Genomic DNA, 13,722 nt, shown 5'->3' with positions numbered 1-13,722 from the left:
ATCACGTCAATTTCCAAAAAGGAGGTAAAGCAAGGCCATGAAAAATGGGGTAACAAACTAGACTTGATTAAAACAGCAACAACTTTTCAAAACTTTTGATACTAGAATGTAAAGGGTTAAAATTACAACTGTTTTGGTTACTTTCAAATTATTAGGTTTAGAGTAAATAGGTGGTTGATTGTGACTATTAATCCAGTTGATTGTAGCAAGACAAAAAATAGAAATATGTAAACATTGCAGAAGATGCTCAGACATAATGCTTACACAGGTTTAAATAGATATTTGCTATGAATAATTGTATATTGACCTCTGTTGTTTTATTTAAGACTAGCTGTCAGCTTTAAGTCCCGCGACTTTTTTCGTGCGGAATTGAAAAAAACAAAATAAAAAAGTAGCCTATGTGTTTTTCTTATCATTATCTGTGCCAAATTTCATCAAGATCCGTTGAGCTGTTCTGGAGATACATTCTAACAAACATCCATCCATCTAAGCATTCATATTTATATTAGTGAGGTTTAAAGAAGTTTGTAATTGATATACATAACATGATTTCATCAGTAAACATTAGATCTCTAGTCTAATAAATTCAGCAAACCCCTAGTTGGAGTCTACTATTAATACAATTATGTCTGTTATCAATAAAAACAAATTATTAATAAAATTAAAAATTTATTTACTTCTTAAATAGTCATAAAATAAGTTTACATATATATATAGGAATGATATTCTACCATCTTAAACCACGATCATGCAAATCCTTCTTTGCTTCAAGTATTTCAGCTTGAAGCTCTTTAGCTGCATCTTCACAATTATTGAATGTAAATACTCTGAACAGTACAACTGTAACTGCATACAAACCAAACAATATGACAAATATTATAGGTGATATTATAATAAGGTTCATGTTCTGTTCGATAAATGGATGTTTAACGTAGCCTCCAATTAAAGAGTACCACACTGCAAATGCTGCTGAAGTCACTGATATCCATTCTAATAATTTTGTCATCTTTCTGAAACAAATCATTGCTATTGTAGGAAAGTAAGTCAAAATTAAGCATTTTAAAGTTCGCATTCGCTTGAAGCTTGTGTAAGTAAATGTAATAAAGTGTAGATTTTGTACATGATAATAAAATTACACAAATACGGCTAACTGTACCATTTGTTTATAAATACATTCTGAATTTGAACACCTAAAAACGGCTTTGCATTCTAAAATTTGATGTTCTTACCTTGCCTGATCTTTATAAAATGCGAAAATAAATTATAATTATATTTCTAGTGTTTTTATAATTTTAATTTGATTATTTTACTATTTGGCTGATTTTTTTGACAGTGACATATTTTGGGACTATGTCAAAATAAATCTATTGCCACAACACGGTCAGATAAATAATTAAAAAAAATCATTTTACGAAAAATAAAAAATAAACTATGTTAAGCTACTACAAATGTTGATAAATGTTTTTAAATTATTTCATCGTAGAAAAATGTTCTTGGTAAAAAGTATTTGGTATAAAAATGTCAAAAATGTGGATTTGATTCTTGACGTGACATGTCAATGTAAGCTGTCAAATAATTTTGACGTAGATCTTGTAAACTAAACAATTTGTTTTGAATGCAAAAAATCAAATAAATCGGAACCATTGTAGTAAATTTGTCCATTTAATCAGTGCTTCTAGACATGAATGAAATAGATGATAAGTTTTACTATGTGTACAGTTCATCTTTGGATCATAAAGTGGAAATCAAAATGTAAGGCCTTCTGTAACTTCATGAAATCGCATTTTTTGTCCTTTCTTTGTTGCTATACATATTTCGCAGATTCGTTGATATTTCTTGTAATCAATATATTTGATGTCGGCTTATAATTTTCTTTTTCAGTGGCACTTTAGAAGGAAAAAGAGCAAAGCCTGAATATGACAAACTACTCTCAGATCCTATGCTCAAGTTTTCTGGTCTTTACCAAGAGGGATGTTCAGACTTGTATGTCACTTGCCAGGTGTTGTGCGATGGACTACCTCTTGCGCTGCCAGTTACCACCTCATACAAAGCTTTTACTAACCGATGGAAGTAAGAAAGCTTTGTTAAGAATTTACTTAGTATTAATTCTGCAGTAATAGTACATGTAATATCTCGGTTTTGATTTTTTTTATAGATAAGATGTTAAACGAGTAAGTGGCCACCTGGATTCGCTAAAATTGCGAAATTACCTATGTACATCTGCAGATGTATTGCCTACCTTTAATCAATTTTTTCAAAGATTACTTAGATAATTTATTTTTGATGGTTCATCATTATAATTGTTGTTGTTTTTTTACAGTTGGAATGAATGGATAACACTGCCAGTGTTTTTTAGTGATCTCCCTAGAAATGCAATTCTTGCCTTGACAATATATGATTGTGCCGGACCAGGCAAGGTGATGATTGTTGGTGGAACTACTATATCATTATTTGGCAAGCATGGAATGTTAAGACAGGTATGAGACATTTCGACGTAAGCTCTTGTAATTATCCCACTCTATCTGGGGCACAACAGGTTTTTGAAGGACAAAAACCTGTTACAACATTTCACTTGTCCTTTTATTAAGTATGATTACACATTGTTGCATTTCATTATTAATAATTAACCAAAGCATGGATTAACAATTATATTGGCCATAAAATATGATAAACTTTGTATATCTTACTAATATTATAAATACAAATGTTTGGATGGATGTTTGTTAGAATGTATCTCCATAACAGCTCAACGGATCTTGATGAAATTTGGCATAGATGTAGAGTATTGTCTGGATGAACACATAGGCAACTAATAAAGTTTGTTTTTTAATTCCGCGCGGACGGAGTCTCGGGCGACAGCTAGTCTAGAGTAAAAATAAACTGTGATGAGTAAATTAATTAATTAAAATTTAATTCTTGTACTATTTCACTTGTAAATATAAAGATTTGTGCATTTTATTACATGATTAATTCTAAGTTATTGCTGTGTTTTGAAGTTAATTGGTTTTTATAATAATGGTAATCTGAAAACTCTAATAAATAAATACCCATATAAATATAAATCATAATTAAATTTTAAAAATTACATTTTAAAAATGGTTTTTTGTCTGATAAAAATGGCCACTATTAATACTTTCATTGACACAGTTACTCTAGTTTTTAGTACATATTGGTCATGTGTTTATACTAAAACATAAATCATAGATATGTTATACATATTTAATGATTTATATATGTATATATAAGACTTTATTTGTTTTATATTAGTAGAAGATCATCATCGTAACCTATCCTAAGTTAGGGGTAATTAGGCCATAGTCAACCACACTGAACCCAGTGCGGGTTGGAATACCTATCTTTGAATTTCTTCTCAGATATGTGCAGGTTGCATCACAATGTTTTCCTTCACCGTAAGAACATCTGATGTATATATGTAAATCGAATAACACATTGGTACATGGCAGGATTCGAACCCAGGATCTGTAGATTGCAGGTCAAGTACTTAACCACTGAGCCACCGACGCTCTCTGGTAGATATAGTGCATAAATAGAAATGATTGCATTGTTATTGTTTAGTTAATGTGGGGTCAAAAGTGTGAAATGCGTTTGCTTCGATATTATCAATACTTATGACATTAATTTTCTCAACGACCCCACAGACATATTATCTTATAAATTCTAGAATACAGTAATACTCAGTACACTATACTCATTCAAAGATATAACATAATTTTGTGTTTTAAAATATTTTTTTCTTTCCAACTAGTGTTCTGCTTTTAATTTCAAAATGTGCATCAAAATGTCTTCTGATTTTGTTTCGAAAATCATTTATAAGAGTTTACGAGTTGAAAAATATAAATATTTTTAAAAATAACAGAACTTTAGTTTTTCATGATACATAGTGTTTTAATCGTAGAGTCGTAGTGATTACAGTGTTATTATTTACTATCACAGTTTTTTTTTTTATTCGTAAATTGAAGCAGAGATTTTTCAATACTTCAACCTAAGTCATTCAGCCAGTAAAAAATAAGGCAAAAGATTATTTTATACAGACAAACAAAATAAAAAAATAAAGCAAGTAATACAAATAGTTCAGTTAAAATAAAAAATAAAAATAGGGCAAAGGTTTATATTATTCGGCCAATCAAAAATGGGAAACTCTTTAAGCGCATTTTCTCTATGTAAGAAGTGCTACATGAATTTAGTTAGTCGTTTGAAAAGGATTCGTTTTATTAAAAAGGGCATGTTCGACCTCCGAGTGTGGCCTGGTGTAGAGGGCAGCGAAAGGACACCAGGGAAAGCACCAGACCGGGGTAAAGAACAGATGCAAAAATTAGCCAAACTTGCTAAGAAACATAGGAATGGACATATGCCTAAAGTAAGTAAAAATCGTAATTTTTATTAATGTGATTAAAAGCGATTTATAAGGAATATCTTAGTATTTATTCGTTGTTCCTAGGTGGACTGGCTCGACCGGCTGACATTCAGGGAAATAGAGATGATAAACGAGAAAGAAAAGCGCAGTTCCGACTACATGTATCTCATGATAGAGTTCCCCACCGTGCAGATTGATGGCATCAACGTAAGTAACACAACGGTCACCTAATTTCACTAAAACAGCGAAGTTATCGCTATATGTCTATGGGTAAGTCTGCAGTAAGATGGAAGAGCTATGATTTTTTGGTGAATAAAGGGCAAAAGTTACAATGTGGTGATCTGATGGTTTTCTTCTATGACTCCATGATATTTTTTTTTTAATTATTTTATTTATGTATACAGTACATCAAAATTAATTACACTACAATAATTTCGCCAAACTGCAAGAGCAGTTTATTGGCGAAAAATTTGATTTACTACTTGATTTCGTTGGAAGATATATTTAACTGTGGTATTTTCTATTCTGTGTATGTCAGCACGCAGTGGTATACTACGAGCAGGACGGCGATGAGATGTACCAGTTCAGGGCGCAAGCGGAGATCGTCACTGTACCGGATTACGAAATATTACAAGTTAGTTTAAATTGAAAACCAATTTCTGTCACACTAATGGTACTCATTTTACGTACAAACTAAATAGACAGGTATATAAAAAGTTTGCATTGTAAAATTTCATGGCTGTAAGAGTTAAAAATCCATAGGAGACCGTCCGATCAGATGTTCCTTTGCATTATTTTACAGCTCTTTATAAAAACATATTGTCCTGTCAACTTAGAGACACATGTTTGCGTCAGTAGAGTTACCACTCAACTAAAATTGATGACCTGCAGCTCACGGCTCACATGTGAATCAGCTCAGTGAGTCGGCACCCACTTCAGTTTGTACCGCCATAGAGTTTTGAGTTGTGTTTCGAGATGCGTACTGCGTGTCACCAGACAGCTCGCGGTTTGTCGGCTCACATAGTAATAGTACATCGCGATGAGCCGTGAGCTGCTCAACGGTTCAAGTACTATTGAACCGTACGTGAACTATTGAATCGGAGCTGATTTGCACATGGCTATTAGTCAGTGCAAACAGACAGTTAGAAAGCATGGTATGCAATCAGGAGAACCTGGTTGAGAGCAAGCAGCACAGACTGGCGCGGTGCGTGCGCGGCGCGTGGGGGCGCGAGGCCAAGCCCACGGCGCGGGAGAGGGACCAGCTGGCCGCGCTGGTGGCCGCGCCCCCACGCCGCACACTCTCCGCCGACGACCAGGACCTCGTCTGGAAGTACCGGTACGTATTCAGGTTAACTCACCTTACCACCGGAAAGCAATGAATCTCTTTCAGCTCGCCGAAAATCATCACAGGACCGCCCAAGGCCGAACCCACTTTCGCTGTCACCTTGTCACCTTTTAAGAAAGAACCCTACTTACGGTATCTATGAAAATTAATCAAAAACGATGTACCGTGGGTTTCTGAGATCGAAATATGTATAAAACATATCATCACACCTATCTGATTTCGGTCTCAGAAACCCCCGGTTAGTTGTTTAGGCTGCAGGCAATGGTAACAGAACTTACATAATAGACTTTAATACGTTAGTTGTTGTTTTGTAGCTTCTATCTGTCGTCTCATCGACGTGCGCTCACCAAATTCTTGGAGTGCGTCAACTGGAACAGACCCGGTGAGTTACAGCTTACAATCATCGTTGCATTGTTACACTTTCACTTTTCATTAACATTTTATATCAAAACTAACTGTCGCCTGCGACTCCATCCGCGCGGAATAAAAAAAAACGTAATAAGTAGCCTATGTGTTTTTTCAGACTATGTCTTACATCTGTGCCAAATTACATCAAGATCCGTTAAGTCGTTCTGAAGATACCTTCAAACAAACATCCATCCATCCATCTAAATATTCGCATTTACACAGGTGGGCACAGTTAATCGATAAGTTAACTTCGTTAATCGTTAATTCGTTAATAAAAAAATTAACTTCGTTAATCGTTAAAGCGTTAAATTCTCGAAAATGTAACGCAAGTTAAAGTTAATCGTTAACAGTTAACCATACCAATATTATACATACTAATTTCATACTTATTGTGGCGACACTTGTTTAAAATAGTAATTTGACTATACATTCTATAACAAATTAGTATTAGAGACAAGTATGAATGCATTATAGTATATTTCATTACGAGTGCAGAAAGCCTGTCGTTGCAGAGTTCCGACAAATGTCTACCCGAGCCGATGCGCAGCCGAAGGTGAGGGTTTACAGTTGAAACAAGTTGTAATGACAGTTCCGCATGTGTACTAAACAACTATTTTTATTACAGTTGCGAAAAAATGAAGCAATTTAATAGAATAATAAAAACACAATAAACTCAACTAACTAAAATGTTTGGAAAATGGCGCCAACCGTAAAAGAATACAAACAGAGATTTTTTTTGTTTTCTTCATCCATTCTGGGTAGGCAAAGGGAACTATGCCTTAACGGCCAAGTCTTCAGTAGATTATTTTTATTGATATGAAATGAAAATGAAATTTATTGAGATGAAATAAAATGAAACCTAACCTAATTCATTGCATAAAATCATTAAATCTGATATTGTAACAAATTAGGAGCTTCTTTTTAGAAATATTTGCATGAAGCATAAAAACTTCAATGATTTTTTTTTGTAAAATTTTCGTGGTTGGTTTTTTCTTAGACATTATTTTGACAGTTGGGAAAGAGAACGCACGAGTTTGGAACAGCTAAAGAAAAAGCACGAGTAAAAAAGTGTTTTAATACAGTTGCTCAATAAGTGGCGTATTGCAGGGACGAAGAGCGTTCAGAATGTGGGCTATTACATACTCTTGCTTTTATATACATGTAATGAAATACACTATTTAGAACCTTCTTTTGATTTTGTCCTGTTGGTCACGTCTTTCCCGGACGCTCTGATGCATCACACTTGCACGCGAACTTCACATATATCAATTATCAACTCGTTCGTTCACCATTCGAGTCGCCGACAGTCGCCCAACAAAGTTGAACTTACGAGCGTGGCGTGGCGCGTAATTTAAACAAAATGATAGCACGTCTACAAGTTTCTAATTTAACGATTAACGGACTTTTATTAACGGAAGTTGAGTTTAACGGAAGTTAACGAGAGCGTTAACACTTTTTGAAGTTAACTTAAAAGTTAATCCGTTAAGCAATATGTTAACTTCGTTAATTAACGATTAACGGATTAACGAGTTAATGCCCAGCTCTGCGCATTTATAATATTAGTATGATAGTATGAGTCTTTTCCTGGTTAATTGTCTTATGCCATAATAAAAAGTGACGAAAGTTCTTTTGAATGGCTATCTGAAAAATATTTTAACGCGAACCAGTGACACTTTATAACACTCAGAAATTTACACCTGAAACCAATTTCCCTTTATATTCCTACATTTCCTAAAATTTTTCGCGTTTTAAGAAATACTTAAATGTAGATTTTACACTCAAGATCGATGCTTAGTATCTCCTGACTGTAAGTGGAGCAATAAATGAGTTTACTTTGTTGTGTGTACGTTTTCAGCGGAGGTGCGTCAGGCGCTGGCCATGATGAAGCAATGGGCGCCCATGGATGTGGAGGACGCACTGGAGCTCCTCACGCCAAAGTTCACGCACCCCGCTGTCAGGAGGTCAGTGCACTCGTCTACACAAGTTATAGTGTTACACTTGTACACTCGCCTACACAAGTGATAGTGTTACACTTGTACACTCGAATACACAAGTTACAATGTTAAACGTGTACACTCACCTACTTACTAATGTACAATTAATTGCGTGCATAAATGATAATGTTATAGATGAGGTCTAATTGACTACACAAGTGATAATGTTATAAATGTACACTCACTTACACAAGTTATACTGACACGTGTACAATTTCATACACAAGTCATATTTTGACACATGTACACTCACCTACACAATTGACAATGTTAGACGTGTACAATTGCGTACACATGTGATAATGCTACAAATGTGCACTCGCCTCCACAAGTGATAATGTTAGACGTGTACAATTGCGTACACATGTGATAATGTTACACATATCAGGTACGCGATATCCCGGCTGCGTCAGGCTCCGGACGAGGACCTGCTGCTGTACCTGCTGCAGCTGGTGCAGGCGCTCAAGTACGAGGACTTCGCGGAGATACACAGCGGTATGGAACACCCATACACTGTTCTCACTTTCAAAAGACAAAATAACGTAGTGACATTGAAGTCTTTTTATAGTGGTAAAGAAGACAGCCTCAAATTTAATCCTCTCCCCTTTCTCACCCCTTTCTAATAAGGGAAGATATCAGCTTAGGTATGTTTTAGAATACGCTCGCGTGTGCGGCAAAGAGGCGGTGGTGGCGGAGTTCGAGGGTCGGCTGATGCAGACCTCGCGCAACAATCAGCACCCATCAGGTCTGCTGCTTCTTCAACTGATCTGAACATTGGGGGATGGAAATTTATGATGTACTAGATTTCGCCCACGACTCTGTTCCAGATTTCTTTCTAGACTGACTTTTTCCAGACTGTGTTCAATATCTGTGCCAAATTTCCGAAGATACATTTTCACAAACCATCCAAACTTTCGAATTTATAATATACTATAGCTCTTGCTCGTGACTCCGTCCGAGCGGAATTTAAAAAAAAATAGTCTATGTGCTCTTTCAGATAAGTTCTACATCTGTGCCAAATTTCAACGAGATCCTTGTAGACGTTCTCGAGATACTGAGTGACAAATATTCGTCATTTTATCCATACATCCAAACTTTCGCATTTTTAATATTAAATAAGAAAATAATAGTATTTGTTATATTCTACAGTATTAACGTCCAGTGATATGACAGCCTCCATAACGAGCAGACAGTCTAATGAAGCCATCGCAGAAGAACCCTCCACCGCACAAGAAGACCCCTTCAAGTGAGTCAGCTTCTTATTATGCCTAATTTATTGCAGTCCAGCGATTGTAATCCTATTCTGATTTCGATCGCTGGACTGGAATTAAACTGGGCATTAATCTAGTTATTATTCCATTCAATCCGGCTCGAAGGACCACTGGTACTAGTGTTAATTTTATTAATTTTGTACTCAGAATCTTTTAATGACCACTAAAGCGGAGTTAATATAAATTGCACCACTTACTAATGGAAATGGGGTATTTAATAACTCTGAAAGCAGCATTTTTGTTAGTAACAGTTTTAGATGTACTAACCTGGGAGAGATATCTATGCTGCAATCTTCTTTACCATGTCTTTGGAAGGGTAATAGATGGGACTATAACCCACAGACCTGAGTCCCCTCTTCTATCCAGCGCCCTGTTCTAACGTCGGTTCTTATTTGATGAATATATGTTAGGTGTGAGGAGGAGGGAGGGGGTCCGTGTGATGTGGAGGGGGAGTCGTGCAGCCTGGCGGGGTTCCTGATAGGTCGTGCGTGTGGGGACGCGGTGGTGGCCAACTACCTGTACTGGTACTTGCTCATCGAGTGCGAGGACGCGGAGTGCGGCGCCGCCCCGCGACCCCCCAGGCATATGTACCTCAGTGTTATGAAGACGTTCTCTCAACGGCTCGCTAAAGGTTCATTTAGACCTTCTATCGTTTTACATTCTTATTGTGGTCCTATGTTTGTTTTGTGATGTTCAAAGTATATATAGCTTGGGTTCCTAAAGTGATGGAGGTGGACCCCCTGGGATAAAATTAAGGGGTCACAAGTTGAGGAACATATATACTAGTAAGAGTGTAGAGGGGATTCACCGAAACCAGTAGTTTTTAAAGGGTGTCTACGAAAAAAACAATGTTTGGGAAAATTCTAGACGAAAGTTTTTAAGATAGACAAGAAATTGAAACTGCTGCTATAGTATTATCAAATATTTATTTACTACCAGGCAACGCTGACCATCAACGTACGCGATCTTTCCTGGCTCGTCAGCAGGTGTTCATAGACAAATTGGTAAAACTGGTGAAGACTGTCGCAAGAGAGAGCGGCAACAGGAACAAAAAAGCGGAGCGTTTGCAGCAGCTGTTAGCTGATCCTGACGCATTCAAGTTTAATTTCACAAACTTCGAACCTATGCCTTTTCCATTGGACCCCAGTGTCACCATCAAAGGCATTGTGGCGAAGAAGGCTTCCCTCTTCAAGTCCGCCCTCATGCCCTCCAAGCTGACCTTCCTCACCACTGAGGGTGTGGAGTACGAGGCTATATTCAAGCATGGTGATGATCTGAGACAAGACCAGCTGATACTTCAGATGATCACGCTCATGGATAAATTGCTCAGAAGGTATGTAAGCTACCCTTATAGGGAGGATTAAAAGGAATACTTAAGGGACTCGAAGTCCCACCCCCAATTTTAAGAATGTTTGTAAATAATTTCTATTTTTTTTATTTTAATCATGTCGTGCAGATTGTTTTCCAAAAAATGTAAAATTTTGGGTGATTTTTAATTTTTACGTAGCTAATAGCGACCCCCAAAATGGAATTTGTTCGCCCCCCATAATCATAACTCTACGATCCTGGTTTATCGACCTTCGGGTTTAACTTAATAATTGTTAGATGAATTAGTTTTGTGCATCCGTAATGCAGAGAGAACCTGGACCTGAAGCTGACGCCGTACAAGGTGCTGGCGACGAGCTCGCGGCACGGCTTCCTGCAGTACGTGGAGTCTGTGTCGGTGGCGGAGGCGCTGGCGGCGGAGGGCAGCATCCAGAGCTTCCTGCGTCGTCACAACCCCGCGCCCCACGCCCCCTACGGCATCCGACCCGACGCCATGGACACCTACGTGCGCAGCTGCGCCGGGTACTGCGTCATCACCTACCTCCTCGGTACGTCGTCTCTCACCTCCTTATTATTATTCTCACCTCTCTCTAAATGTTAATTTATTTTTGTAGGTGTAGGTGACCGTCACCTCGACAACTTGCTGCTGCGTCGTTGCGGCGCTCTGTTCCACATCGACTTCGGGTACATCCTGGGACGAGACCCGAAGCCTCTGCCGCCGCCCATGAAGCTCAGCAGAGAGATGGTGGAGGCTATGGGTGGTGTTCACGCTGACCACTACCACGAGTTCCGCAAACTCTGCTACACCGCATTCCTGCATCTGAGACGGTAGTTGTCCGACTCGAAGGATCATAACAGATTTCATTAAAGAACCATAGATTGCGTAAATTTTTATCTATGGAATTAGTTCAAATGTAATATAAAAGAAGGTTATATTGATATTTTTTGTTTTTGTGGTAGTTTTTATATGTTTTTTTTTTATGTTGTGTCAGACATGCGAACCTGATGCTGAACCTGTTCTCGCTGATGGTGGACGCCTCAGTGCCGGACATCGCGCTGGAGCCCGACAAGGCGGTGAAGAAGGTGCAGGACAAGCTCAGGTAGGCAACGCCCTCTACATACATCTTGATACTAATATTTGTGGTCATGGACATCGTCAAAAGGGGGTAAAGAATGTCCCCCCCCCCTTAAATCTTAATCTACTATTTAAACTACTCTAGATAGATAACTCAAAAACTACTTGTCAGATTTATTCCTACCTGTCTCCCCCCCCCCCCCTTCCAGATCTAACCGAGATTATTGTCGCCATTTTCTGTGGTTATTATATATATAAAAATATGACAAAAATCTTATCAACACAAGAAAATACACTATTACTTTTTATAATACATACAGTGCCATTATATCTACCAATCTAATCCAATTATATGAAAAATAGTAGAAAATACCACCTGTCTTTTGCCCTTTATATATACACTTATATAATGTATCCAGACTGGACCTGGGGGACGAGGAGGCGGTTCATTACTTCCAGAACCTTCTGGATATGTCGGTGACCGCAGTCATGGCGGTGCTGGTCGAACAATTCCACAAATTCGCGCAATACTGGCGCAAATAAATATCAACATATCTAAACACCTTCCTAGATATCATTTAAGATCACTAGGTGTACCTATAAAAAACTTAGAACTAGAGTTCTAGAGAGAGAACTAGAGTTCTAAGTTTTTTGACGCTATCGCCCCCTACTTAGAAATAGAGAGTAAAGTGAGCTGTCATTCTGTCATCTGTCAAAGTTTTTATACGTCATTCTAATGATATTTTATTAAAAAAAAAAAGAAAAAATTTATCCTTTTTTTTAATTTTTTGTTATAAATAATTTATATAGTGACATATAAAAAAATTTGGAATTTTTCGAGTGAAATTTGACTGAATTCGTTACTATGACAACAATTCACAGATAACTTTGTATATAAAATAAAGTGTTTTTTGTATATCTGTGGTATATTTAGTGATATTTCCATTATTGATTATGCTCACATCTATACTGAACTAAAGGCAGTTTTTTCCTCATAGCAAAATCTTAATATTTTGTACCCTTATCATCAAGGGACTCGAAGTCTACCCCAAGTTAGGGGTGATTTGGTCATAGGCGGCCCAGTGGGGGTTGACTTCACACATATCTTTGAATTTCTTCTCAGATATGTGCAGCATCAATGTTTTCCTTCACAGTAAGAACGTCAGATAAATGTACATATGTAAATCGAAAAACACATTGGTATATAGCAGGATTCGAACCCAGGACCTGCAGATTGCAAGTCCAAGCTTAACCCTTGAGGCACCGACGCTCTCTACTATATATTGTACCCTTATAGTCGCTTGTAACCTTTCTTAAAGTACATCTTCTAAAAGACCTTAGTTACGGCAACTGCCTCAAACTTTAACCCAATAGTTGAATGAATTTGCAGTTTAAATATTTAAACATATATGTTAATTATTCAAAATTAGTAAAGTAATTTTATAAAACTTTGTACTGTGATATTTTATGATAACAGAAATATAATATTTTACTAAAAAAAATAGTTTTATTTAGAAAACCCTATCATAAAAGTAAGCGACGTCTCTAAAAAAAATAAAAAAACTGAAATGGAATTGGACAGGACACATAATGAGGGAAAATAAAGATAAATGGACCAGAGAAGTTATGGAATGGTACCCCAGAAATGGGAAAAGACAAAGAAGACGTCAAGTAAAGAGATAGGAAGATGATCTACCGAAGGGATGAAGATTAGCCCGGGGACAGGGAAGTGCGGAGGAATCTAAGGGAGGCCTATGTCAAAGGACAACCTGACAAAGAAACTGGAAGCTGAAGATATGCTTATATTCTTAAAATTATTTTATGTTTAAGTAATATAATTTATTAAGTATTTATATTTGACATGTATGGGTAAAAAAAAACGCATAAATATGTTTTCAAATAGTTGCTAAATTTTTATTACTAAAAAA

The 13,722-nt window shown here is 36.8% G+C and overlaps 2 protein-coding genes across 3 annotated transcripts; one reads left to right on the top strand and one right to left on the bottom strand.

Annotated features, from left to right (window-relative positions):
- Positions 1 to 656: 656 nt before the first annotated feature.
- Positions 657 to 1,318, bottom strand: LOC106714681 (dolichol-phosphate mannosyltransferase subunit 3). Of its 2 annotated transcripts, none has more exons than XM_014507781.2 (2): positions 1,230 to 1,318; positions 657 to 1,010 (listed from the first exon to the last, which is right to left on the bottom strand). In XM_014507781.2, exon 2 carries the CDS (start codon positions 1,004 to 1,006, stop codon positions 728 to 730), a length of 279 nt encoding a protein of 92 aa, XP_014363267.1. In that variant the 5' UTR covers positions 1,007 to 1,010; positions 1,230 to 1,318; the 3' UTR covers positions 657 to 727. The 2 variants fall into 2 exon arrangements, with proteins under 2 accessions (XP_014363267.1, XP_045538874.1); XM_045682918.1 differs by having other exon boundaries at positions 657 to 1,006.
- A 261-nt stretch (positions 1,319 to 1,579) lies between these two features.
- Positions 1,580 to 12,516, top strand: LOC106714642 (phosphatidylinositol 3-kinase catalytic subunit type 3). The gene is made up of 18 exons (XM_045682758.1): positions 1,580 to 1,752; positions 1,882 to 2,070; positions 2,321 to 2,477; positions 4,241 to 4,378; positions 4,460 to 4,582; positions 4,914 to 5,009; positions 5,542 to 5,711; positions 6,035 to 6,102; positions 7,984 to 8,089; positions 8,511 to 8,617; positions 8,778 to 8,867; positions 9,272 to 9,368; positions 9,804 to 10,024; positions 10,333 to 10,726; positions 11,029 to 11,267; positions 11,334 to 11,547; positions 11,712 to 11,819; positions 12,214 to 12,516. Exons 1-18 carry the CDS (start codon positions 1,682 to 1,684, stop codon positions 12,335 to 12,337), a joined length of 2,712 nt encoding a protein of 903 aa, XP_045538714.1. The 5' UTR covers positions 1,580 to 1,681; the 3' UTR covers positions 12,338 to 12,516.
- The last annotated feature ends 1,206 nt before the right edge of the window (positions 12,517 to 13,722 follow it).

This window comes from Papilio machaon, chromosome 20, assembly GCF_912999745.1.
Source record: "Papilio machaon chromosome 20, ilPapMach1.1, whole genome shotgun sequence".
Classification (NCBI taxonomy): Eukaryota; Metazoa; Arthropoda; class Insecta; order Lepidoptera; family Papilionidae; genus Papilio; species Papilio machaon.
Note: the sequence above shows the minus strand (reverse complement) of the source record. Positions and strands in the feature narration are given on the sequence as shown.

Bases quoted from the DNA above. Each gene is read 5' to 3' on its own strand.
- LOC106714681 (XM_014507781.2), bottom strand. From the start codon at position 1,006: ATGACAAAATTATTAGAATGGATATCAGTGACTTCAGCAGCATTTGCA.
- LOC106714642 (XM_045682758.1), top strand. From the start codon at position 1,682: ATGAATGAAATAGATGATAAGTTTTACTATGTGTACAGTTCATCTTTG. The intron at 4,379-4,459 runs GTAAGTAAAAAT...CGTTGTTCCTAG, and splicing joins GGAATGGACATATGCCTAAA to GTGGACTGGCTCGACCGGCT. The intron at 11,820-12,213 runs GTAGGCAACGCC...TAATGTATCCAG, and splicing joins AAGGTGCAGGACAAGCTCAG to ACTGGACCTGGGGGACGAGG.